At 40.1% G+C, this 27,198-nt stretch overlaps 1 protein-coding gene across 2 annotated transcripts; it reads left to right on the top strand.

Annotated features, from left to right (window-relative positions):
* Positions 1 to 1,370: 1,370 nt before the first annotated feature.
* On the top strand, positions 1,371 to 27,198 carry LOC113190081 (ATP-dependent RNA helicase DDX19B). 2 transcript variants are annotated; one of them, XM_077793171.1, is made up of 12 exons: positions 1,371 to 1,590; positions 12,597 to 12,645; positions 13,623 to 13,676; positions 14,880 to 15,015; positions 15,344 to 15,436; positions 19,731 to 19,833; positions 20,644 to 20,758; positions 23,128 to 23,305; positions 23,627 to 23,864; positions 24,596 to 24,758; positions 25,224 to 25,415; positions 25,853 to 27,198. In XM_077793171.1, exons 1-12 carry the CDS (start codon positions 1,534 to 1,536, stop codon positions 25,912 to 25,914), a joined length of 1,440 nt encoding a protein of 479 aa, XP_077649297.1. In that variant the 5' UTR covers positions 1,371 to 1,533; the 3' UTR covers positions 25,915 to 27,198. The 2 variants fall into 2 exon arrangements, with proteins under 2 accessions (XP_077649297.1, XP_077649298.1); XM_077793172.1 differs by lacking the exons at positions 12,597 to 12,645; positions 13,623 to 13,676 and having other exon boundaries at positions 1,375 to 1,590.

Genomic DNA, 27,198 nt, shown 5'->3' with positions numbered 1-27,198 from the left:
TGTGCACAACCTTACCTACCCACCATTACCTGAGGTTAACTTGTAGTAGTGGAGTAGTGGCAAATGAAAGAAGCTGGAATTCATTTTTTTTTTTTTTCAGGTTGCAGGAAAATGCCTAACTTCTTTCTAGGAAAAAATAGAGAAGCCTATTAGATTTCAGTTGGGGAAAACAAATGTCTCAATCCTTATTTTACCTCTTCTAAAAATCTAAAATATTTCCTCCTTTTAAAAAAATGTCCCCCAAACTGGGCATGGTGCTGCATGGCTGTAATCCAAGTGATTTGGGAAGCTGAGACAGGAGGATCGTAGGTTTGAAGCCAGCCTCAGCAACTTAGTGAGGCTATAAACATAAGGAAACCCTATTAGGGTTAACCCCTGGTACACATACAAAATTTTTGTTCCCCAAAATAATCCCAATTACACAACCCTTATGTCGGAGAGGTTGGCTTCTAACCCAGGCACAGCAAATGTCAAAAGTTCCTATGTTTGATCATTAACTTCCTGGCAGAACTGACAGAATAGTTTATCTGTTCAGTTCCCAAAACTCCATTGCTCTTTCCTGTCTCTGACCCTCTACCTACAACACTTTTCCCTATCACTTTCCTTAAATATTTTCAATGCTAAATTCCTGTAAGTGGTGTTGTCACATTGTCTGTGGGGCAAAGTTTTAACCTACGGGAATATTTTGTTGTACAGCGGCTCTAATACCTGTGGGGGTAGGTTACATCACTGGCTACTTCGGAAATATTTGGAGTCAAATTGATAGGAAAATAGGTTCTATTCAAAGCCAACTTTGAAAGAAGACAGAAAAAACTTAGTTTGAAAGTTCCCATCTTCTAAATCTCTAAAGGCGAGCAGAACTTTTAAGAAGCGGCAGGAAATGTATGTATGCAGATTGTTTCTGTAACAGACGGCTGGTGTCGGGTGCATCTCTGCTCTTAGCGTCCGCGGCGCTTGTCAGGGTGGTGGCTGTAGGCCTTCAGTGCCCACTCTCGTGATTCAGTGGAGGGGTGGGGGCAAATGCAATGTGTTTCAAATCTGGCGAGCTCGCTAGGATACCGGTAAATCTCACAGAGCCTATTGACCGCACCTGGACATTTAAAATGAGCAGCCTGAAAAGTGAAACTGCTGTTTATGCATTTGGACTGTCGGCCTGGTTTCGTTTCGATATACTCAGTCTGCATCAACCTTTCCCTGCCGCTGTGCTGGGCGGGAATGTGATCTTGTTCTTTGGCTGGAGGGGCAGCTGACCAGAGCGGGGCTACCTTTATTGGACCGGGGACGGTGCCCAGCACTGAAGTTCTGGGTGGGCATCTGGGGGCAATTGAAGCCACTGCCCGAAGGGGCGAAGGCGGCCGGCAGGCGCCGGCTCGACGTCACTGCGCCGCGTCGCTTCCGGTGCCCAGCGCGGCAGCGAATGACTTCCCCCTCGGAGGGGCTGGGCCGGGGCTGCTGAGACCCCCCGGAGCTCGAGATTGCGCTTCGCCCGCCGGCGCGCCTTCCCGCGGCTGCGTCCCGCCCGCACTGGGGACCATGGCCACCGACTCGTGGGCCCTGGCGGTGGATGAGCAGGAAGCGGCGGCCGAGTCGGTGAGTTGGCTTCAGCCGTGAAAGAAAGGGTCGGGTGTGGTGGGAATGAGTTCTGGCCCGGATCTTGGTCGCTGGGAAAGGACACTCGGTAGGTTGGGGTGCGGGGGTGCGGGGGTGCGGGGAGAAGATGAGTGGAGCCTGACCCTGAGCTGGCTTTGTCTACCCGCTCTCCTCCAGCGTCACGTAGTCGCAGGTGGGTGCTCCGGGGCCCAGGCGCCCAGCCACCTGCCTGTCTTCTTGGGATCAGGGTCTGTCACAGATTGCACTCCCGATCCTGGGTTGTAATCACCGTTTTAGGTGTCAATCTCCACCTTCAGGTTCTGAGCTGCTCGGGTTCTGGAGCCATGTCCTACTCCTGTTTGTGTACCTCCTCCAGCTTGCTAGGTGATAAATGATGACACGGTGATTTGGGCAGTCAATCTCCTAATCTGCTTAACTTTGTTCTTTTTCTGAACCTGATACATAGTAAACAAAATGAAAGTTAAACATTACTGTGTATGATTAATTTCTCCCTCCTGAACATTCTAAATTCTGGCAGTGCTTTGCACCTACTTCTGTTAATGTTTGTTTTGTTTCTGAGAATTCCTCCAGAGCAAGGACCTTGTTTCTTTGTGTTTTATTTGTTTGCTTATTTGTTTGTCTTTTTAACTTATAAAGAGAAAAGGTTTATTTTGGCCCACGGCTTGTTTTGAGTTTTAAATTTTTTTGTTTTTATAACTGATAAAGTTATGAATGCATGCACAGAAATAGTTTCAAAAACAGTGGTTTCTACCAATATTTTCTTCCCCAGAGGCAAATACATTTTCCTTGAAACTGATTGATAGTTTTACCACTGTGTTTCCTAAACAATATGATTATTTTGCTACTTATTGAGTTATCAGTTTTAGATATTTAGACTCTTTTCCCCTCCATCTTCTTCCCCCATCACATATGCATGCCTTTCCACACCCCATTTTTCTTTTTTTAGTTGTAGATTGACACAATATCTTAATTTTGTTTATTTTAATGTGATGCCGGGGATTGAACCCAGTGCCTCAGCATGCTAGACAAGCGCTCTACCACTGAGCCACAACCCTGGCCCCCCACACCCCATTTTTCATTTTAATATTGTAACTTTAGGGCTGGGGATGTGGCTCAAGTGGTAGCTCGCTTGCCTGGTATACGTGCGGCCTGGGTTCAATCCTCAGCACCACATACCAACAAAGATGTTGTGTCCGCCGAGAACTAAAAAATAAATATTAAAAATTCTCCCTCTCTCTCTCTCTCCTCTCTCACTCTTTCTTAAAAAAAATATTGTAACTTTAGTTCAGTAGTCTATGTTTATATTATTAACAAATGAATACTTTTCCTTTTTTATATAAAATACGTATTTAGAAGTAGTTGGACACAATACCTTTTATTTTATTTATTTTTATGTGGTGCTGAGGATCTAACCCAGGGCCTTGCATGTGCTAGAGGAACATTCTACCGCTAGGGATTGATTAACTAGGGATTGAATCCAGGGGCTCTCTATCACTAAGCTGCATCCCTAGCCCCGCCCCTCCCTCTCTCTATATATATATACACACACATTTTTTTAAAATAAATTACTTTTTTTTTTTTGATACTGGAGATTGAACTCAGGGGCATTCAATCACTGAGCCATATCCCCAGCCCTATTTTGTACTTTTTTAAATTTAGAGACAGGGTCTCACTGAATTGCTTAGTGCCTTGCCATTGCTGAGGCTGGTTTTGAACTTGGGATCTTCCTGCATCAGCCTCCAAGCCACTGGGATTACATATGTGTGCCACCTCACTCAGCTATTTTTATTTTTAAATAGGTCTTGCCCAGTTGCCAAGGCTGGCCTCAAATATTGATCATCCTGATTCAACCTTCTACCTCCAAGCAAGTAGCTTGGATTACAGGCATGCTCCACCTCTGCTTGGCTATACTTTCACATTTCTGTAAAACTTATTTTTCTTGGAATTTTTAATTGCTGTATTTTTGGCTTCATGTTTTTTGTATTATTACCATTTCAAACCCAAATTCTCTGCCACTTAAGTTGATCCCAGGTTGTTCAGATAGATACATCAAGCATTCTGTCAATTTGGTCTCTTCCAGGCCTTTAATCTGATTCAATTGGATTAGACACCCCTATGTTTGGAACACAGTTCATTTTAGGAGATGGAGGAGAAAGGAAGAGATTTGCTTTAACCTCATTCTAGGGATTCCTTCCTCCTTCTCTTGTGTTGGATCCCTTTCTTTCCATATTCCCTTTCTTCAACTTTCTTTTTTTGTTGTTGTTGTTTTTTGTTTTTTGTTTTTTGATACTGGGGATTGAATTCAGGGGCACCCAACCACTGAGCCATATCCCCAGCCCTATTTAGAGACAAGATCTCACTGAGTTGCTTAATACCTCAATGCTGAGGCTGGCTTTCAACTTGTGATCCTTCTGCCTCAGTCTCCCTAGCCACTGGGATTTCAGGCATGCACCATTGTACCCAGCTCCTCATCTTTTTTTTTTTAACTTGTTAATTAACTTTTATTTTATTTATTTTTATGTGGTGCTGAGAACTGAACCCAGTGCTCACACCTGCTAGGCAAGTGCTCTACCACTGAGCCACAACATCTATATTCCTTTATTTTGGTGAAGCCATCAATTTTCTGTTCTAGAGGTGTATGGGAAGTAAATTTTTTAAAAATATGCATGTGTAACCAGATGTGGTATACTCCTGTCATCCCAGTGACTTGGGAGGCTTAGGCAGGAGGATTGCTAGTTCAAGACCAGCCTCAGCAATTAAGTGAGACCCTGAGTCAAAATAAATTAAAAAGGGGGCTGGGGATGTGGCTCAAGCAGTAGCGTGCTCGCCTGGCATGCGTGCGGCCCAGGTTCGATCCTCAGCACCACATACAGACAAAGATGTTGTGACCACCACAAACTAAAAACTTAAATAAATAAATATTAAAAAAAAATTAAAAAGAGCTGAGTATTTGCCTTAGTGGTAAATCTCCCCTGGGTTCAATCCCCAGTACCTAAAAAATAAAAAAAGCAAATGAAATCTTGCATGTCTAAAAATATCTTACTTTGCACTATAATTTCGATATTAGTTTGGCTGATTGTAGAATTGTAAGCTGCAAATTGTTTTCCTCACAAATTTTAAAGGGATTGTTCTGTTGCCTTTTAGACTTTTGTATTGTTAAGATTTTTGAGACCATTCCAATTCCTGATGTGACTTACTTCTGCTTTTAAAAATTTTAGTATTTTTATTTTTTTGTACTGGGGATTGAACTTAGGGATGCTTTACCACTGAGCTACATCCTCGGTGCTTTTTATTTATTTATTTATTTTGAGACACTCTCTCAAAATAAGGAGGCTGAGCTGAAACTTGTGATCATCCTCCTTTATCCTCCCGTCCCTCAGTCAGACCTTTGTTTTTTCTTCATTCCCTCTTTTCCAGAACCCTTATAAATTGTGAGATTGATTGATTGATTCTTCAGTGCTGTGACTCTAACCCAGGGCTTCACATGTTAGACAAGGACTCTACCACTCAGCTACAAACCCAGCCCCGAGAACTTCTTTTAGTTGAATATTGGACCTCTTGGACTGACCATTTAATTTTTTTTTAGGTTGGATTTATGAAGGTATAATTTCTTATAGTAAAATTAACCCTGTTTGTGGTACAGTTCTGTGAATTTCAACAAAAGCAGTTCCATAACACCACCAAGGTCAACATCCAGAGCATCTATACTGTCCCGACAAAATTCCCATCAACTTTGCTATCACGCCCTCCTCTCTACCCTTCTCTTGCAACTGCTGATTTGTTTTCTGTCATTATTATAGTTTTATTTTTTCCAAAATGCCATGAAATAGAGTCATACAATATGTAACTTTTTTTGTTGTTGTTGTTTAGGGATTGAACTCAGAACCTCCTGTATGCTAGGCAGGTGCTGTATCACTGTGCTATATCAATCCTTTTTAGTTTCTTTTTCTTTTCTTTTTAAATTTTCTTGCTTTTCAGGTACTAGGGATTGAACCCAGGGGTGCTCTACTACTGAGCTACATTGCCAGCCCTTTTTAGTTTTTATTTTGAGACAGGGTCTTGCCAAGTTACTTAGGATCTCACTAAATTGCTTGAACTTGTGATCCTTCTGCCTCAACCTGCCCAGTCACTGTGATTGTAGATGTGCACCACTGTGCCCGGCTAATATGTAACCTTTTGACAAGTCTAGTATCTTTCACTTTAACATAATACTTTCGGGATTCAGCCATGCTGTTGCAGGTATCAGCAGTTGATTCCTTTTTATTGCTGAATAGTAATCCATTGTGGATATGCCACAGTTTGCTTATTCTCCAGTTAATGGACATTTAGATATTTTCCAGTTTGGGGCAGTTATTGTGTTTGCATTTCTCTCTCTCTCTCTCTCTCTCTTTTTTTTTTTTTTTTTTTTTTTTTGGTAGTGTGGGAGATTGAACCCAGGACTTTGTGCATGCTAGGCAAGCACTCTACCAACTGAGCCATGTTTGCATTTCTCTTACATAAATACTTCAAAGTAAGATTTCAATCCCTATCTCAGCCTCTAGAGTAACTGGGATTATAGGCCACTGTGCCTGCCATGTTTTTTTTTTTTGTATTTTTTCTTAAATAAATACATTTGAGATCTCATTTGCATACCGTATACTTTATCTGCTTAACATGTACAAGTTTGCTGATTTTTAGTATATCTACAGAGTTGTGTACTCATCATTACTACCAATTTTAGAACATTTTGTTGCTTGTCAGTCACTCTCCGTTTCCCTTAAACTGCCCAGCTCCTGACAATCATTGCTAATCTACTTTCTGACTCTTTAGATTTGTCTCTTCTGGACATTTCACATAAGTAAACTCATAATGTGGTCCTTTGCGACTGGCTTCTTTTTCTTAAGCATAATCTTCAAGGTTCATCAGTTGTGACATGAATCAGTACTTTATTCCTTTTTTTTGATATGTATATATTTTTTAGTTGTAGTTGGACACAGTACTTTTATTTTATTATTTTTATGTGGTGCTGAGGATGGAACCCAGTGCCTCACACGTGCTAGGCGAATGCTCTACCACTGAGCCACAACCCCAGCCCTTTATTCCTTTTTTATTGCCAAATAATAAATAGTCCATTGTATGGATATACCAAAAAATTTTATATATTCATTCATAAATTGATGAACAATGGATTGTTTCTATTTTTTGGTTATTATAAATAATATTCCTGTGGTATTAATGTACAAGTTTTTGTGTGGACACATAGTTTTAAATCTCTGGTGTAAATCTAGAAGTACATATACTGCTGGTGGGACTGCAAATTGGTGCAGCCAATATGGAAAGCAGTATGGAGATTTCTTGGAAAATTGGGAATGGAACCACCATTTGACCCAGCTATCCCTCTCCTTGGTCTAAACCCAAAGGACCTAAGAACAGCATATTACAGGGACACAGCCACACCAATATTTATAGCAGTACAATTCACAATAGCTAAACTGTGGAACCAACCTAGATGCCCTTCAGTAGATGAATGGATTAAAAAATGTGGCATACATACACAATGGAATATTACTCAGCAATAAAAGAGAATAAAATCATAGCATTTGCAGGTAAATGGATGGAGTTAAGTGAAGTTAGCCAATCCCAAAAAACCAAATGCTGAGTGTTTTCTTTGATATAAAGAGGGGTAGGGAGAGGGAACATGGGAGGGATAGACGAACTCTGGATAGGGCAGAGGGATTGGAGGGGAAGGGAGGAGGCATGAGGTTAGAAATGATGGTGGAATGTGATGATTATTATTATCCAGAGTACATGTATGAAGTCACAAATTGGTGTGAATATACTTTGTATACAACCAGAGATATGAAAAATTGTGCTCTATATGTGTAACCAGAATTGTAATGCATTCCACTAACATATGTAGATAAAAAAATAAATCTAGAAGTAGAATTTCAAGATTATATGGTAACTCTGTGTTTAGCTTTTAAAGAACTGCCAGAATGTTTTCCAAAGCAGCTGCACCATTATGTTAAATTTAAGATTTTTTTCTTTTTTGGTTCTGGCGATTGAACCCAGGAGTGCTGTACCACTGAGATATATCCCCAGCCCTTTTTATTTTGAGACAGGGTGTTGTTAAGTTACTCAGTTTGGCTTTGAATTTGAGTTCCTTCTGCTTCAGCTTCTCAGGTAGCTGGGATTACAAGTATGCACCTTTGTACCCTGTTTAAAATTAGTATTTTTTAGATTATCAGATTATCTATGAGAAGCACTATTTCTTAAAATATTTTTTAGTTGTCAATGGACCTTTATATTGTTTATTTATTTATGTGGTGCTTAGGATCAAACACAGTGCCTCAGCACATGCTAGGCAAGTGCTCTACCACTGAACCAGAACCTCAGCTCTGAGAAGCACTTTTAGATAGAGATTAATACCTTTGGTGGACTTTGATTTGTATTCTGGTTCCATAACTAACTAGTTATATGACCTTGGGCAAGTTGCTTAACCTCTCTGTGCCTTAGTTTCTTCATCTGTAAATTGAGAATAATCATAGTATCTACCTCATTGAGTTATGGACATGCCTGATATGAGTGATGGCTATTATTGTTGTTATCTATAATTCACATAGGTGGGCTTTTTTTGTTGTTATTTTGTTTTTTGGTACTGGGAATTGAATTCAGGGGTACTTGGCCACTGAGCCACATCCCCAGGCCTATTTTGTATTTTATTTAGAGATAGGGTCTCATCGATTTGCTTAGCGCCTGGCAATTGCTGAACTTGTGATCCTCCTGTCTTAGTCTCCCAAGCTGCTGGGATTACAGGTGTATTCCACTGTGCCTGGCTCACAGAATTTTTTTTTTTGAAGGAATCTGTTTTTTTGTCCATATTGTATAGATCAGTTAGTTGAATCATGGGTAAGATTTGATATTTAACCATGCAAAAAAACAGGTCAATTATAATAAGTCACAGTATTCAAAAGCTGAACAAATAAGATGCCTGTTATCCTCCTCTGTCTTTTGGAACTCCCACTGAGGCTCCTCCGGGAGTTGCATGCATGTGACTGCAACGCATACAGAGCAACATTAATTATTCCACCTGTATTTTATTTTTAAATTTTTATTTAATTTTTATTTTTTATTTTTATTTATTTATTTATTTATTTTAGAGAGAGTGAGAGAGGGAGAGAGAGAGAGAGGAAGAGAGAGAGAAATTTTTTAATATTTATTTTTTAGTTCTCGGCGGACACAACATCTTTGTTTGTATGTGGTGCTGAGGATCGAACCCTGGCCGCACGCATGCCAGGCGAGCGCGCTACCGCTTGAGCCACATCCCCAGCCCCTTTAATTTTTATTTTAATTTTTATTTAATTTTTTTTACCTGTTCGAGATTTTATTAGCAGGACCGTAGTGGCCAATTGCAGAAGAGAAGGGGGTTGAGGGAGAGAGAGAGGAAGAGAGGGGGAGAGGAAGAGAGGTAAAGTAAGAGAGAGAGGGAGAGTAAGAGAGCGAGCAGAACTGGGTGTTGATATTTATGGGCTTAACACAGGATGAGGAGGAGCAAGGTGAGTGGGCTGTTACTTCTTCATTGGCCGAGAGTTCAGGCCACTTCAGGGATTGGAGGTGGTGTCATTCAAAGTTTGAGCCATTCACGGGGATTGGAGGTGATGGTTCACATGCCATTCAGTGTGTCATGGATCTCAGCTCCCGGAAGAGAAGGGCTCCGGGCGCCATCTTTACCAACATTCCTCCCTTTTTTGTTTTGGTTTGGGGGCGTAGTCCTGGATCTGGCTACTTCCTGCTGAGTAGGGGTGTCATTTAGAGGGAGGGAGGGAGGGTGGTCAGTTGTTTGGAGAAGGGCCAGGAGGCCCCATATCCATGCACTAAAGGCATGGATTTCCTCCGAGGAGAAGTCCATGAACATGCCCTGCAACAATCTGCAGGCCAGTGGTGGATGTCAGGCAGGTGATCAGAGGAGTGGACTTCCACAGGAAGTTCTTTATGTCCTGAGGTTCATTTCTGTCTTTACAAGTTGCACTTGTAGTTTGGGAATGGGATTCCACCTTGAGTGACGGGGATCCCCATCCTGGGTTTCAGCACCAATGTAAGGAACGGTGGAAAAGCTCCGTAAACTCAACAAGCCAAAACAACCATTTACCTGTCTGAGATTTCATTAGCAGGACCATAGTAGCCAGTTGCAGAAGAGAAAGGGGGAGAGAGAGAGAGGGGGGGGGAGGGAGGGAGGGAGGGAGGGAGAGAGGGAGAGGGAGAGGGAGGAGGGAGAAGGAGAGAGAGAGGGAGAGAGGGAGGGAGGGAGAGAGGGGGAGAGGAAGAAAGGTAAAGTGGTAAAGTAAGAGAGAGAGGGAGAGTAAGAGTAAGAGAACACCTGTATTTTAAATATCCATCAAGCTTCATTTCATACTCACTGTAGATAAGAGAATATTAGATTCTATTTACAATTTCTCCTCTTTGTTCCATTGGAGATCTCTTTGTCAATTTAGAGGGTGAAGGACTTCAAAACCTGCTAAGGCTTTCTAAGTCTTCTACTTCACAATTTTGCCCAAGGTAACCCCTGTTCAATACAGGTCATGTACTACTTAAATGTCCATCCTTATGCCTCAAGAATTGTTTCTAAAGTACTTTTGAATAAAATGAAGTGTAACTATATAATGTCCAATCATTCAGATATCTTAAAAACTAAAATATTAAAGGCAGTGAAAAAAAAGTGGCTATTATAAAAGTAGGGCTTTGGGCGATTTGGAAAAGGTGGGTGGTTTGTTTTGACTAGTTCCTGGGTTTCAAAATGATTTTGGTCTAAATAAATAGAGCAAAGAAGAGTATCTGAATTAACTGTGCTTTCTACCTAAGTGCTAGCATTCAGTTTGCTGCCATTACAGCAGGTCTATTTAGGCTTTAAGACCCTTAGAGCCTACCCAGGGCTGAGTAGGTTTTCTCCGTTCTGTAGGAATCTGCAATGTGTATCAGAATTCTAATACATTGTAATAAAAGACATCTGTTGGTGTCCTTTACTTTAGAAGTGGCAACTTTTTCTACACATTTTACCCTGTTAACTTCAATTTGAACAGAATATCAACAGAATGATTCTTCTATCATTGAATGTCCTTTTATGATTGAATTAAAATGCTTTATAGTAATGGATATTTCTGACTCAACTTGTTTATACCTCAGCCCTGTCATTTAGTTAGGTAATAGTTATCACCCTAGAAATGACTACTACTAGCCTTTCTCTCGTAAATGCTGCCAATCTCTGTATCTGTCTGTCTCTCTGAAAAGTTGAGTACCAGACTTAAGCTGGTAGAATGTAGGTAGTGCTTTAGCAGACTGAAAAATATTGGGCACCTACTACATATCATGCACTGTGCTGGTGATTCCATTGTTATTGTCTGTTAGTTTGTTTTCCTTCATAGTTAAGGAGTAGAAATGAGCCTCTTCCATTGTCATCTAAATACCTATTAAATAAAGTTTTTGTTTTCATTTCTGTCTCCCCACCTTCCTTCCTTTTCCCCTTGGTCCCTTGGAAAAGACAGAAATGAACCTCAGGACATAAAGAACTTGATGGTGATTTAAGAAATAACCGTATCATTGTAGTGCTTTTTATAATCTTATCTTTTACTAAATGATATCTTAGAAGCCACTTAATATTTTATTAGTGTACCTGTTATGTACTAGATCCAAATTTTGAAATATTTTGTCATTAAGGTATTTACATTCTACTAGGGAAGGTAATCCTACCAGGGTATCCTGAATTTTTTAAAAAAATTTTTTGTTTTTACAGTGTTGGGGACCCAGGGCACATGTGCTAACATTGAGTTACATCCTTAACCCTTTATTTTTGAGACTAGGGTCTCACTAAGTGGCCTATGCTGGCTTTAAATTTGTACTATTCCTGCCTCAGCCTCCTGAATAACTGGGAATATAGGTATATACCGCCATATCTTGCTAAATTTGCAGTTTTTTAATAAAAGTCTTAGTAATTCTTTCATTGAAATGTTTCTGTGTTATGCCTGGTGTCTTTGTATTCCACTTCAGCCTAGTGGGTATTCCAATTACACAGTATGCCGCCGTGCTTCAGTCTGTTCCAGTTAAAATATCAGACACCCAGTACAATGAGGCTTTGATATGAGGCTGCCTATCAGTGGCTGTAGTGCTGTGGCTAGAACATATCCTGCAGCATGCATAGTCTTATCCACTGATGCTTTGCCTTGTAGTCCTTCCTGTTCTCTTCTAATTTTTCTTTAGATTTGTTGGGTAGAACATGAGAGTGTATATATGCCTATAATCCCACAACTTAGGAAACTGAGGCAGAAGGATTGCAAGTTTGAGGCTAGCCTCAGCAACTTACTGAGACTCTGTATCAAAATTAAAAAGATGAAAAAAAAAAAAAGGCTAGGGATGTAGCTCAGTAGTAAAGCACCCTTGGGATCAATCCCCAGTACTCTCCCCGCAAAAAAAGAAGAAGAAAAGAATGTGAGAGAATGACAACTCTAATGATATTCCTCTGAGAAAATCTTTGTAATCGGGGCATTAAGCAAACTCACAAATTAAATTCTTTAAAAATTGTAATTAGAGGGCTGGGGATGTGGCTCAAGCGGTAGCGCGCTCACCTGGCATGCGTGCGGCCCGGGTTTGATCCCCGGTACCACATACAGACAAAGATATTGTGACCGCCGAAAACTAAAAAATAAGTAAATAAATAAATAAAATGGCCAAAATTTTAAAAAAATTGTAATTAGAAACTATTGATTTTTACTCCTGTGTAACCTTTATTTTTTTTCTATTACTGTATTTATGGGAAATTTTGTTTATTCTTATTTAAACATTAAGTAAAAGGAACCCAGCAGAACAGCCTGCTGAATCCTTCCCAATGAGTACACCTAGTGAGAAGGTCTTGGGAGTGGCTTTTTCTCCCCACCTTCATGAGGGAGGCTCTGTTGATTCAAAATCTTTTAAGTGATTTTCCTGACACTTTCCCCTCCCCCATATTCTTCATTTAGTTGAGCAACTTGCATCTTAAGGAAGAGAAAATCAAACCAGATGTCAATGGTGAGTAATTAAAAGCTAGTTTGAAAACAAATGTCATTTCCTTTAGTATTTTTATTTTGGCATAATAATTACTTGGAAAAAAATTATATTCTGGACAGGGGGCTAGCAGATATTGTCATTCTTTTGATTTGAGAATCAATGAATTAGATCATAGAATCAAAGTATGTTTAATATAAGAATGAGTGTGCCTAATGGTTTTACTCACCATAGGACTGTACTGCCAGATTATTATTATTATTTTTTAACTGTTCCTCAATTTGGGATGAGGTGGATAAAGTATGAGCAATCTGAAAGTTCATCTATTGTAATTATTCTGGACTTAGATCTATCAGTAATCTAAGTGGAGAGGGGTAGGGGGCTTAGCTCAGTGGTAGAGTGCTTGCCTGGTATGGCTTGTATTGCCTGGGTTTGAATTCCCAGCACTGTCACAATAAATAAATAAATAAATAAATAAATAAATAAATAAATAAACAAACAGAAAAGCAGGGAGGGTGCAATGTAACATTTACCTCACTGTGAATCTTTTTCTGTATATTTTTACATAGCTACAAATTGTTTGACTATTTCTGTTCTATTAATAAATTTGTATACATAGATCTTTAGTAACTTTTTTTTCACAAGCTGACAGAATATTATGTACACAGATATTCTTTTGTTGAACATTGGGTGTTGTCTGATCATAGCTATTATAATAGTATCTTTCTATACTATTTCAGCATTATTGATGCTATGAGGGAAAAAAGCATTATTTTTTGAGATATAGGGTAAGGGAACCTGGAAGGAGAGAGAATTGAATATAAGCAGCAGTCTCTTAATACTTTATTTGGGGATAATAAAATGTTTTTAGTAGTGGCTTTGTTCTCATTTATCTTTTTGCTCTCAGGCCTTTACTTTTCTAGTATCCTAGAATTTGAATTGTCTTGGCTGTTGGATTTGGGATGTGACTTTAAATGACAGCCACTTTGTGTTTGATAAAGGTGCTGTTGTCAAGACCAATGCTAATGCAGAGAAGACAGATGAAGAAGAGAAAGGTGATGTAGCCTTAAAGCTCTATAAGTGAAATTCTATATTCCAAGAAAATGTGTAGTTATGAGGCTTCATTTTTATACCCAACTTGGCTTGACTTTAAAAGGGGTCCCAGTGCTAGTTTAAGTTCAACTTAAATAGTTAATAGGTGAAGGAATTCTAATGGTCACTTTTTAGAGAAAGTTTACATTGAACAACTAATAAACTTAAGCAGCAGCCGGAAATATTCCCTTAATGATTATCTTATACAGGGTATTATAAAAGGAATTTTAAGTTGTATCCCCAGTGTTTAACTTAATTATATTTTGGTTCAGATGACAAGATGTGAACAACTTATGCCACATAAAAATGGAGACTTTGTCAGTTTCTTTTGTTGTTGTTGTTGTTGTTGTTGTGATGGATCTATTAAGCTAATTTTTAAGTTTATATTGAGTGCAAATGAGAAGTAAATATTTGGGTCCAGATAGGAAGAACAGATAACCCCCCAAAAAGGATTGTTAGAATAGAGTTCTAAAACTGGGTGCCATGACACTTGCCTGTAATCCCAGCAAGTTGGAAGGCTGAGGCAGGAGGATTGTGAGTTCAAAGCCAGCCTCAGCTACTTAAAAACCCTGTCTCAAATTAAAACATTAAAAGGGCTTGGAGCCGGTCATGGTGGTACATGTCTGTAATCCTAGCAGCTAGGGAGGGCTGAGGCAGGAGGATTGTGATTCAAAGTCAGCCTCAGCAATTTTTTGAGGTCCTAAGCAACTCAGCAAGACCTTTTCTCTAAATAAAATATAAAAAAGGGCTTGGGATGTGGCTCAGGGGTTAAGTGCACCTGAGTTTAGTCCTTGGTACTAAAAAAAAGTGGGGGGGGTTGGGATGTGGCTTAGTGGTAAAGTGCCCCTGAATTAAATCCCCAGTATCACTGAAGAATATGAGGCCCCAAGAGGCAATGTAGGTATTATAGCCTTTCTTTTTGATAAAGTAAGATGGGCTAGGATGTGGCTCAGTGGTAGAACACTTGCCTAGCATGCAGAAGGCCCTTTGTTCAATCCCTAGCACTTCGTAAATAAATAAATAGAACTATTTTAATTATATTTATAAATCAAAACTATGAAGTACCCTAAATTAGAAAGCCCAGTACAATCATATTATTGAATTTAAATGGACTCATTCTGGATTTCATGGACTTTTAAAAATCTTTGATCTTTTTTCCCTGACAGAGGACAGAGCTGCCCAGTCTTTACTCAACAAGCTGATCCGAAGCAACCTTGTGGATAACACTAACCAAGTGGAAGTCCTGCAGCGAGATCCGAACTCCCCACTCTACTCAGTGAAGTCTTTTGAAGAGCTTCGACTGTGAGTACTTGTTTACTTTCGACTGTATTTTGTTTACTTCTTTTGCACTTAGGTAGAGATCCTAGACCTGTTGTACATATTTTTTCATACAGAAGAATATTTTTAGCTAACACAAGTCAATAATCAGATTTATCTGCTTTGGTTATTAAGGAATATTTCCAGTTAATCTGTAAAAGCTTTAGCTGCACTCTCACATTGTGTTCAACTCAATTATTGTTGTTTAAAAACTATGTGTTTACAGTGAAAAAGAGAAGAAAAATCTACCAGGTATTTTGCTGTGTTCCTCAGTCAGAGACTATATGACTGTTACCTTCAATGGTTTTTCTAGGAAACCACAGCTTCTCCAAGGAGTCTATGCCATGGGTTTCAACCGTCCATCCAAAATCCAAGAGAATGCATTGCCTTTGATGCTTGCTGAACCGTATGTATACTAATACAATTCTATTCCATTTTTAACTTTCTAGTTTCAAAAACTTATTTTAAAAACTTATAATATATACTCCTTGTAGAAAAGCTAGAAAACAATGAGGAAAAAAGAAATTATCTGTAATCTCTCTCCCCTTGCATTATTGATATTATGGAGTAGAGACTTCTAGACTTTTTTTCTATGTAAATTGTTAAATGTAGTTTTTTTAAAAAGTGGAACCATATATAACATTTTATATGCTATGTTTTTTAACTTAATTGAATGATTATCTTTTTTAAAAAATATTTTTTAAAGTTGTAAATGGACACAATACCTTTATTTTTTTAAATTTATTTTTAAGTGGTGCTGAGGAGCAAACCCAGTGCCTCAAGCATGTTAGTCAAGCAGTCTGCCCCTTAGCCACAACCCCAGCCCCAAAACATCGTCTTTCTTTCTTTCTTTCTTTTTTTAGAGAGAGAGAGAGAGAGAGAGAGAGAGAGAGAGAAAGCATTTTTTTTTAATATTTATTTTTTAGTTTTTGGCGGACACAACATCTTTGTTTGTTTGTGGTGCTGAGGATCATCTTTGTTGGTATGTGGTGCTGAGGATCGAACCCGGGCCGCACGCATGCCAGGCTTGCACGCTACCGCTTGAACCACAACCCCAGCCCTCTTTCTTTCTTTCTTTCTTTCTTTTTTTTTTTTTTAACATATATATATATGTATTTTAATATTTTTTTAGTTACACATGGGCACAATATCTTTATTTTGTTTATTTATTTTTATGTGGTGCTGAGGATTGAACCAGGGTCCCACATGTGAGAAGCGAGCGCTCTACTGCTGAGCCACAACCCCAGCGCCCAAATGATCATCTTTCTATGTTAGTAAATATATTTATATCAGTCATAGATACCATAGTTTCATTATATGGAGATATATATATATATATATATATATATATAAAATTTATTGTATCAAGTATACTAGGCAAAAAAACAAACAGAGAGCCCGGCGTGATAGAACACACTGTAATCCCAGCTATTAGAGAGATTGAAGCAAGAGGATCTAAAGTTCCAGACCAGCCTCAGCAATTTAGCAAGACCCTATCTCAAAAAAAATGGATGGAGATGTAGTATTCCTGGATTCCATCTATAGAATCAGGAAAAGAAACCAGGTTTCTACACCTGAATAGTGTAATTACTAAGGTTATTTTCTTTCTTTCTTTTCTTTCTTTTTTTATTTTTATTCTAATTAGTTATACACTAAGGTTATTTTCTGTTGCAGTGTTTTTCCACTTTCATAGGCATTTGAATCTCATGGCAATTTATTAAAAAGCACATTTTGATTTTAGTAGGTCTTGAGGTTGGGACAAGGATTCAATATTTCTAATAAACTTTCAGGTAATGCTAATTCAGGATATATTAGATCCCTTTTTATATTTTATTTTTGTGGTGGTACCTGAGGATCAAATCCAAAGTCTTGCTTATGCTAGGCCAAGCGCTCTACCACTGAGCTACATTTCCAGCCTTCAGATCACTTTTTTTTTTTTTTTTTTTTTGATACTGGGGATTGAACTCAGGAGCACTTGGCCCACTGAGCCACATCCCCAGCCCTATTTTGTATTTTATTTAGAGACAAGGTCTTACTGAGCTGCTAAGCACCTTGCTGTTGCTGAGGATGGCTTTGAACTCAAGATTCTATCTCAACCTCCCAAGCCACTGGGAGTACAGGCGAGTACCACTGTACCCGGCTCAGATCACGTTTTTAACAAGGCTCTAGGGCATGAAGACCCTTTTATAAAGAAATTGATTCCTATGGCCAGGAGTGGTGGCATAGACCTGTAATTGCAGTGACTCAGAAGGCTGAGGAGGGAGGATTACAAGTTCAAAGCCAGCCTCAGCAACTTAGTGAGACCTGTCTCATAATAAAAATTTTAAAAAGGACTAAGGTTGCAGCTCAGTTAGAGCTCTTGCCTGGCATGCATAAGGCCTTGAGTTAAGTCATCCCCAGTACCCCCCAAGAAATAAGTAAACATATATTAAGAGGTGGTAAATTATAAATATAAATTAATGCTACCGAATTTATTTTTATTTTTTTTTTTAAAGAGAGTGAGAGAGAGAGAGAGAGAGAGAGAGAGAATTTTTTTTTAATATTTATTTTTTAGTTCTCGGCGGCCACAACATCTTTGTTTGTATGTGGTGCTGAGGATCGAACCCGGGCCGCATGCATGCCAGGCGAGCGAGCTACCGCTTGAGCCACATCCCCAGCCCATGCTACCGAATTTAAAAGTGATTAAAATGACAATTTATCTAGTATATATTTTAACTAAAGTTAAAAAACAATAATATATGCCTATGGCCTGGGTTCGATCCACAGCACCACACACAAACAAGATGTTGTGTCCGCCGAAAACTAAAAAATAAATATTAAAAAATTCTCTCTCTCTCTCTCTCTCTCTCAAAAAATTAAAAAAAAAAAAAACAATAATATAGCTGGGCACAGTGGCGCATGCTTGTAATCTCAGCAATTTGGGAGACTGAATAAGGAGGATAATAAGTTCAAAGCCAGCCTCAGCAACTTAGCAAGGCCCTAAGCACACCTCAGTGAGACCCTGTCTCAAAAAAATTAAATTAAATTAAATATAAAAAAATAAAAAAGTGGCTCAGTGGTTAAGTGCCCTTGGGTTTAATCCTTGGTATAAACAAACAAACAAAAACAATAATATACCAGAACTATTGAATTGTACATTTTAAATGGGAAAATTGTATGGTATATGGATCATCTCAGTAAAGCTGTTTTAAAAGGTGACAAGTGCTCTGGAGGAAAATAACTCAAGGAAATTGAGACATAAGGACCTGTTTGCAATTTTTACCCTCAGAATTTGTTATGACAGTTTTCAGTCACACAGCAACATTGAAAGGATTTTAATGTGAATACCTGTATACCATCTATCTAGATCCTACCATAAACATTTTACTATGCTTTTTCACATATCCACCCATGGAGTACATCTTTTTTGTCATTATTTTTTGCTCGTTTTTGTTTCGGAGGGGGTCAATTTTTGGTTTTGATAGCCAGTGATTTTTTAATTTTTTAAAAATATCTTTATTTTTATGTGGTACTGAGGATCGAACCCAGTGCCTCACATGTGCAAGGCAGGCACTCTACCACTAGCCCCACTAGTGATTTTTTAAAAAGTATGAGTCAGCATATGTCCCTTCTGTGCTCAAAATCCTTCTGATTGCTTCGCCTTTCTCTCAGAGTGTGAGACCTGCTCTGGTTCCCGGTTACCTCTCAGCTAACATCTCCTACTCTGTCCCTTATTCTAATCCATCAGTGTCCCAATACTGCTCTGACAAGATGCCAGCTACACTCCCATCTTAGGGCTTCTGGCACTGGCTATATTCTACCTGGGACAGTTGTTCCAGACAACAACATGCCAATTCTCTCCTCTCTTTCATGTCTTTGCTCAGATATCATCTACTTGAGGTCCTACCCTAACCACTTGATAAAAGTTGAATCTACTTTGAAATGCTTTTTAAAAAAACAGATATATGCTTCCAGTGGCAGGATCTGGAAATGAGGTGGCGTGAGCCATATATAGCACCTTGAAGGTGGCAAAAAGAACCCCCTGAAGCAACCCAAGAAGGTGGGTCAAAGAGCTACATGAGGAAGATGAGCTTTCAAGTAGAAACAAAAAGAGGAGCAGAAGAAACTTGACCCCAGGCAACTTATCAAGACCCCATTACAAAATAAAAAAATAAAAAGGGCTGGGGATGCAGTGCAGTGGTAGAGTGTCCCTGGGTTCAATCCCCAGTACTGGGGCGGAGGGGCGGGGGGATGAAGTAAAGAATCATTGGCTGCTGAATTGAGAATAGATAAAAGATGTAGAGTGTTTCAAATTCAGTCATAAAGTCTTTTCTCTAGAGTGCTTTGTAGTTGTGAAACTGGCATATATAACTCTGTAACAGAATCCAAGGTCTCCTATAAATGAAATTTATCTTATTTTTATTTTTATTTTTTTAAATTTTTTTTTAAAGAGAGTGAGAGAGGAAGGGAGGGAGAGAGAGAGAGAGAGAATTTTAATATTTATTTTTTAGTTATCGGCGGACACAACATCTTTGTTTTGTATGTGGTGCTGAGGATTGAACCTGGGCTGCACGCATGCCAGGCGAGCGCGCTACCACTTGAGCCACATCCCCAGCCCCTGAAATTTAAATATCATTTTTTTTAAGCTTTATTCTTTGTTTTTATTAACTAAAAATGTATCTTGACATATAAGCTCCTAAATGGTTTGTTTTCTTGTGCAGCCCACAGAACTTAATTGCCCAGTCTCAGTCCGGTACTGGTAAAACAGCTGCCTTTGTGTTGGCTATGCTCAGCCACATAGAACCTGCAAACAAATATCCCCAGGTAAGGACTTGGTGAATTTGGATGTTCTTCTAATGCATAGCTAAAAGGGGAATTCCATTTGATGGATTAAAAGCCAAACTATGCTACTTTTTTTGAGAGGGTTGGGATTGAATCCAGGGACTCATCTGTGCTAGGCAAGTACTCTACCACTGAACTATATCACCTGCTGATATTACCATTATTTGCATAAACTAGAACTCAAGCACAAACATTATGGTTAATCTTTCAGTGGTAACAAAAATCCATGGTTTGAAAGTTCTGGGATATTCTGTTAGGCGTCATTCTTGCAGAAAAAAAAAAAATCTCATCTGCTAGAAAGTTCTAACAAATTTTGTGGGGAGAGGGTCCTGGGGATTTAACCTAAGAGTGTTTTACCACTGAGCTGCATCCCCCATCTTTTTTATTATTTTAAGACAGTGTCTCACTAAGTTGCTTAGGGCCTTGCTAAGTTGCTGAGGCTGGCCTTGAACTTGCAATCTTGTCTCATCTTCCCAAGATGCTGGGATTTATGAGAACTTATTGAGTAAGTTAAAAAGAGGCTAATGTTTGATTGCAATTTCAGATCCTTACTCATAAATGGATTCTAGTGGCCAATAGCTCTTTTCAAGTGTCATTACTCAGCCAGAATTCTGATTCCAAAGAATTTTAGCTTATGACTGTACCTTAAAGAATCAAAGGATATACAGTTTAACTTACATATTATTTCCTTCAGCCTCACCTGGGGGAATGACCAGTTTCTAATGGGAATTCCCTTGATAAAGGAGATTTTTCTCTTGATCTTCCATTCTACACTCTTTCCTACTCTTTCAGTGTCTGTGCCTCTCCCCCACATATGAGCTCGCCCTTCAAACAGGAAAAGTGATTGAACAGATGGGCAAATTTTACCCTGAATTGAAGCTAGCTTATGCTGTTCGAGGCAATAAATGTGAGTATGAGTATGTGATCCTGAGTTGTTAACCTAATGAATTATTTTCTTTTTTTTTTTTTTGGTAGTTTTTTTTTTTTTTTTTTTAATATTTATTTTTAGTTCTCGGCGGACACAACATCTTTGTTGGTATGTGGTGCTGAGGATCGAACCCGGGCCGCACGCATGCCAGGCGAGCGCGCTACCGCTTGAGCCACATCCCCAGCCCATAATGAATTATTTTCATTTTGAAAAGTTTTGAAACATACCCAGTAGTTAAAATAATGTAATAAACACATGTATGCTATCTGTCTAGATTAAAAAATTTAACATTCTGCCATATTTCCTTTATTTGTATATGTGTGCCTGCATTTTTGTTGAACCATTTGAAAGTAAGTTGCAGATATTGAGATATTGTACTTTTCTTTATTTTTTTTTTAAAGAGAGAGAGAGAGAATTTTTAATATTTATTTTCTAGTTCTCGGCAGACACAACATCTTTGTTGGTATGTGGTGCTGAGGATAGAACCCGGTCCGCACGCATGCCAGGCAAGCGCGCCACCGCTTGAGCCACATCCCCAGCCCCGAGATATTGTACTTTTCATATGGACATTTTTGCATATCCATGATGTCCTTATTACAACCAAGAAAACTAATAAATCCCCTGGGATAATTAATATCCATTTTTCACTCTTTCCCATTTATCCTAAAACTGTTTCTTTATGGCTTTTTTTTTTTTTTTAACAAAATTAAGTCAGTGTTTATGTGTTGCAGTTTGGTTGTTGTATGTCTTTGATTCTTTCAATGTATAATTGTCCCTATACCTTCCCCCTCAATTACATTTGACCTGTTAGGTTGATCATAGCACTTGCTTATAAAATGTTTCACATTCTGGATTTTTTTAATTTCCTGATTTTTTTTTCTCATGTTATTAGAAGCACAAAATCTAAAATATTCATGGCAATTGACTCTGGGGGCTTGTTATTATTCTTTTCTCTATATTCATCCTTTTAAATTCACTTACTTACAACTAATGATATTTTTTTGTACTGGGATTGAATCCATGAGTGTACTGGGGATTTAACCCAATAGAGCTTTATCCCTGAAATATATCCCCAGTCTTTTTTGTTTATTTTGAGACAAGGTCTTGCCAAGTTACTGAGGGTCTTGCTAAGTTGCTAAAGCTGGCCTCAAAGTTTTGATCCTCCTGCTTTAGCCCCCACAAATACTCAGGATTATAGGTGTATACCATTGTACCTAGCAAGGTTGTAATTCTTAAAAGAACTAAAAGGTGAATCTCAAAGTCCCTTCTAATTCAAAATGAAGAACCAAATTCTTCTCAACCACAGGGATGAGAAGTACACTATAATCTGTCATGCCAAGTTAGGGAAGTATACTTTCTCAGAAAGAGTGTTTGTGTGTCTTTCAGAAGATAAAACTTTGTATAATAAACCCTATTTACTGACTTAGGCAGGAGAAACATAAAAGCAACTGACTTATTTGAAGTAGATGTCCAGATAGCTGACAAGGCAGAGTGCATAGGAAAGATAAGAACTTTCTTTGAAAGTTCAGACTAATGAGGAAGCTCTGGTCTAGGAAAAAGATGTGGTTTTTTGTCGCCCCCCCATATTTATTTATTTGTTTGTTTTTTAGGTGTAGTTGGACACAATGCCTTTATTTTATTTATTTATTTTTATGTGGTGCTGAGGATGGAACCCAGGGCCTCGCATGTGCTAAGTGAGCACTCTACCGTTGAGCTACAACCCCAGCCGCAAGGAAAAAGATGTTGACAGAGTTAAAAAACAAAGAGATCAAATACTTGAAAGAGACTTGGATGATTCTAGAAAATGAATAGAATGTCATTGAAGGTCTGGGGATGAAGTTCAGGGTAGAGCACTTGCCTAATATATGTGAGGCCCTGGATTCAATCTCCAACACTAAAAAAACAAAAGAAAAAAGAAAAAAAATGCCACTGAAGATATTTTTATGTTATTATTATATCCTCCTTAGTGTTTTTTTTTTGTCATGTTTCTCTATGTGTCCATTAAATAATGTTGTGATATCTTAATTTTCCCTTGAAATATTAATGCAGAAGGGCACAGTGGCACATGCCTATAATCCCACCTATCTAGGAGCTGAGCTGGAGGATCACAAGTGCAAGTCCACCCTGGGCAACTCAGGAAGATCCTATCTCAAATTTAAAAATTTTCAACATGACTGTGGAGATGTAACTCAGTGGTAGAGTGCTTGCCTAAACTGTATAAGTTATTGAGTTCAGTCCTCAGTGCTGCAAAAGACATTAGAATTAAATTCAAAGAGTTTGAGGGTATATCAGAGAGGAGAGCTGGCTTTGCCTTTGAAATACCCACAGAAAACATCTCGTCTCCACAGTGGAAAGAGGTCAGAAGATCAGTGAGCAGATTGTCATTGGTACCCCAGGGACCGTCCTGGACTGGTGCTCCAAGCTCAGGTTCATTGACCCCAGAAGGATCAAGGTGTTTGTTCTGGATGAAGCTGACGTGATGATAGCCACTCAGGGCCACCAAGATCAGAGCATCCGTATCCAGAGGTAAGAACTGGAGTCAGGAAGGAAGTTCAGATGCCTCTTCTTGCTTCTAACTGTTCTTTGGTACTTGGAGCAGCATTTCTTTGATGGGCCATTTTCATGTCAGCACTGACCATCTCTCAGCCAGGGTTGAGAAAGGAGACATGGGACCCTAACCTACTCCTGTGCCACCCTGGGTCTGCTCTTCCTCTACCCTGGCCCTGGGATGCTCTGTACACCTTGCAGCCTGGGGCTATAGCCCATCCAAGCTGGGGAGGCTGTTTCTTCTCTACCTTCCAATGAAAATCTTGGGGTCATGTAAAGTGCATGGGCCTCACCTTGCAGGATGCTACCCAAGAACTGCCAGATGTTGCTTTTCTCTGCCACCTTTGAAGACTCTGTGTGGAAGTTTGCCCAGAAAGTGGTCCCAGACCCCAACATTATCAAACTGAAGCGTGAGGAGGAGACGTTGGACACCATCAAGCAGTACTATGTCCTGTGCAATAACAGAGATGAGAAGTTCCAGGCCTTGTGCAACTTGTATGGGGCCATCACCATCGCACAAGCCATGATCTTCTGCCATGTGAGTAGCACCCGCAGGGCTGCCCCGCCTCCTTCCCAGCCAGCTACATCTTTGTGCTGAGGAGGACCTGGTTCACACTGAAATTGAAAAGGAAGGATATAACAAACACCTGTACCATCCCCCAGACATAGTCTCCTCAGGTTCTTGAATTCTAAGGGGAAGACTTTGTGAACGGCTGAATCTTCTTTGATCCTACTTCTTAGAAGTTGTTTGAAAAAAAACCCAAATAAAATCTGATGAAATAACTAAACATTAAGGATATCGACTGTTTAGAAATGAAGATCTTTGGCTCAATCCACACTCTCCCTGGATGAAAAAATAAAAGTGCCATGGTGCACACCTGTAATCCCAGCTAATTTAGAACCTGAGGCAGGAGAGGATCACAAATCACAGACCAGTCTGGGAAATTTATTTATTTGTTTATTTAAATTATAAAGGGCTGGGGACATAGCTCAGTGATAGAGCACTTTTCTAGCCAGTTGTGAGGCCCTGGGTTCAATTCCCAGTACACAAAAAAAAATCATCCCCCCAAAATTATACAATGGACCAAATTGTTATATCACGGGCATGTAGGAATATATAACAATGAATCCCACTATTATGTATAATTAGACTGCGTCAATAAAAGTATGGAAAACAGGATCATGCTGTTTCTGCTCACTCTCATCAGGGCTTCTGTGTTTTTAATGGCAGTAAGCCATTTCAGTTTAAACAATTATTTTTCCTTCCAGACCCGAAAAACAGCTAGTTGGTTGGCAGCAGAGCTCTCAAAAGAAGGCCACCAAGTGGCTCTGCTGAGTGGAGAAATGATGGTGGAGCAGAGGGCTGCTGTGATTGAGCGCTTCCGAGAGGGCAAAGAGAAGGTTCTGGTGACCACCAATGTGTGTGCTCGTGGTAAGCAGAGACTGTCCTGGAATCCTAGGCTCAGGCATCCAGCCCTGTTAGCGAGAGAAGTCCTTACATCCAGGAGACTTGGATGGTCTCTAGGAGCCCTCTGGGGTTGGCGGGGATAATCCTTTTCAGGAGAGATGGGATTTCCCTTGGGTGATGGGAATTTATAGAAGCCAAGAGTCATGCCCAGGTATAAGGAGACACTCAAAACAGAGTCAGCTCTTTCCAGGGCATCTCTAGGTGTTTGGCTGTGGCTGTGTCTTCAGACTCTCTTGCGTGTGTAGCAAAGACTTGCTTTGTGGTTTCATGGTTTTAGTATCTGCAAGGTTCTGGTACATAGAGTAATATGTATCCTCTCTTGTGCCTGCACCCCAGAGGTGACCTGCTGCAGACTCTCCCTCCACCAGAGTGGGTGCATGGTTGACCATGTCTTTGGCCCTGACTCCTCAGTGTCCCTCCTTTGTGCAGGCATCGATGTTGAACAAGTGTCTGTGGTCATCAACTTCGATCTTCCTGTGGACAAGGACGGGAACCCAGATAATGAGACCTACCTGCACCGGATTGGGCGCACTGGCCGCTTTGGCAAGAGAGGCCTGGCTGTGAACATGGTTGACAGCAAGCACAGCATGAACATCCTGAACAGAATCCAGGAACATTTTAGTGAGTCCCCAGAGGGTCTCCTGCAGGCACCCTCTTTGTGGTGGATGTGGGGAAAGGGGAAGTTTTCCTGTGGCCCTGAGAGAGGCCTTTGTCCCTATACATGCTCCCTCCCTTCCCTTCTACCATTGGCTGGATGGGTGTTCTCAAGGAGCATACATATGATGGGGGCTTAGGGGCTCTAATGATGATTCCCCTGTGGCCAGGCTGAAGGCCCTGGGCTCTTGGATGTTGGTCAGAGCTCCCTGCTCAGGCTCTGGAAGCCTTTGGGGTTAAGAGGAAGGAGCATTGTAGTGGCCCAAAGAGCGGCCCATTCTTGGACAGGGTCCTGTGTCTTCGCTTTTCCAGCCACACTGTCCTTGTGGGTGACTTCAGCTGTGTCTCCATGGCAACCCCATTTTGGTCTCTCTTCACATCTTTCTTTCCCCCTCCCCCCGCAGATAAGAAGATAGAAAGATTGGACACAGATGATTTGGACGAGATTGAGAAAATAGCCAACTGAGAAGCTCTACCAGCCACTGGTGCCCGCCCTTTGGGCTGCCTCTGCCCAGGAGATGAGTGCTTTCATGGCACAGGCCTCAACTGTCACCACAAAGACAAAGGCATGAGGAGAGAAGCTACCTACCTCATTTTAAATTACGTTTGGACTTGACAAAAAATTTTGCAAATGATGAGGGATGGTAGAAAAATTATTTACACCACTGTGGAAGATTAGGCGTGAATATACAGAAATTTACCTTTTGGAAATTTCGTCAGTGTTTTGGCCAGCATTTTTCTCATCATTACCTAATCTAGATATTGTGGCTGAATACTTATCCAGGATCCCCTGCAGAGAAATACCTGCCTGTTCTCTGGCTTGGAGTGTGGGGGCCAGCCTCCAGCATCTGTGGAAATGACACAATAGAAGTGAAGAGGGATTACAGAAGGAGAGGACGCCCACAGTAGATAGGAGTTATGCCTCGACATGGTATCTGGAGGCTACCATGAGGCAGCAGAGGCGACCTGTCAGCTGCTACTTTGGACTGACTTGGTGTCAAATAGCTCATCTGCATATTGCCAGCCCCTCTGTCCTAATGCCCACAGTAGGAAGGTATTTGCTGTGATGGACAAAAATGCCAACCTCTGGGCCTTTGTATGCAGGCTTGTGTCTCAGGACCATCACCAGCCCTTTTCAGCAGGTTTGATCTGTGTATGGTATACATTGGATTATTGATGGGTCCTTTGCTTGTGCTTGGGCAAGTCCTGTGGAGAAGTCACCATGGAGAAATGGTGGTAGACGTAGCTTGCCACAAAATTTGGTTTCACTGGCATTTGCAGCATCTTTTTTGTGTTGCCTTGATCCTAGCCCAAGCAAATAAAAGGTGGTCTGGGATTTGGATTCTCAGTGAAAATTGTGGTTCAGGTTTCTAATGGCCAGCCTCAAGGCAGCTTCAGCAATAGTCACAAATCTTTCTTTGCCCCCAGATCCCAGAAGTTTTGTCAGATCTGGGGAATGATTACAGATATTTGGCATCTTGATTGTAAAGAGGTTCTGAACATCTGTGTTCCCAGGGCCTGGAATATACAAACAGGTGCAACCGAGGGACTAGATGGACTACAGCCATTCATCTATCCAAGGGACAAGTAACTGCCAAGGCCTGTGCTCCATCCTTACTTGGCATCTATGCATAGGACAGTTAGAACAAAGAATAAAAATGGAAACTTTCTCACATCTGGCCAAGGTTCTTGGTACCCAGAGTGACAGAGCAAAGATGAGATGAAACTCAGGCGCAAGAGCAGTCTCAGA

Source organism: Urocitellus parryii, chromosome 15, assembly GCF_045843805.1.
Source record: "Urocitellus parryii isolate mUroPar1 chromosome 15, mUroPar1.hap1, whole genome shotgun sequence".
Classification (NCBI taxonomy): Eukaryota; Metazoa; Chordata; class Mammalia; order Rodentia; family Sciuridae; genus Urocitellus; species Urocitellus parryii.
Note: the sequence above shows the minus strand (reverse complement) of the source record. Positions and strands in the feature narration are given on the sequence as shown.

Excerpts from the sequence above, each read along its gene's own strand:
- LOC113190081 (XM_077793171.1), top strand. The coding sequence starts at position 1,534 with ATGGCCACCGACTCGTGGGCCCTGGCGGTGGATGAGCAGGAAGCGGCG. Across the intron at positions 19,834-20,643 it reads CTGCAAACAAATATCCCCAG|TGTCTGTGCCTCTCCCCCAC; the intron begins GTAAGGACTTGG and ends CTACTCTTTCAG. Across the intron at positions 20,759-23,127 it reads TGCTGTTCGAGGCAATAAAT|TGGAAAGAGGTCAGAAGATC; the intron begins GTGAGTATGAGT and ends TCGTCTCCACAG.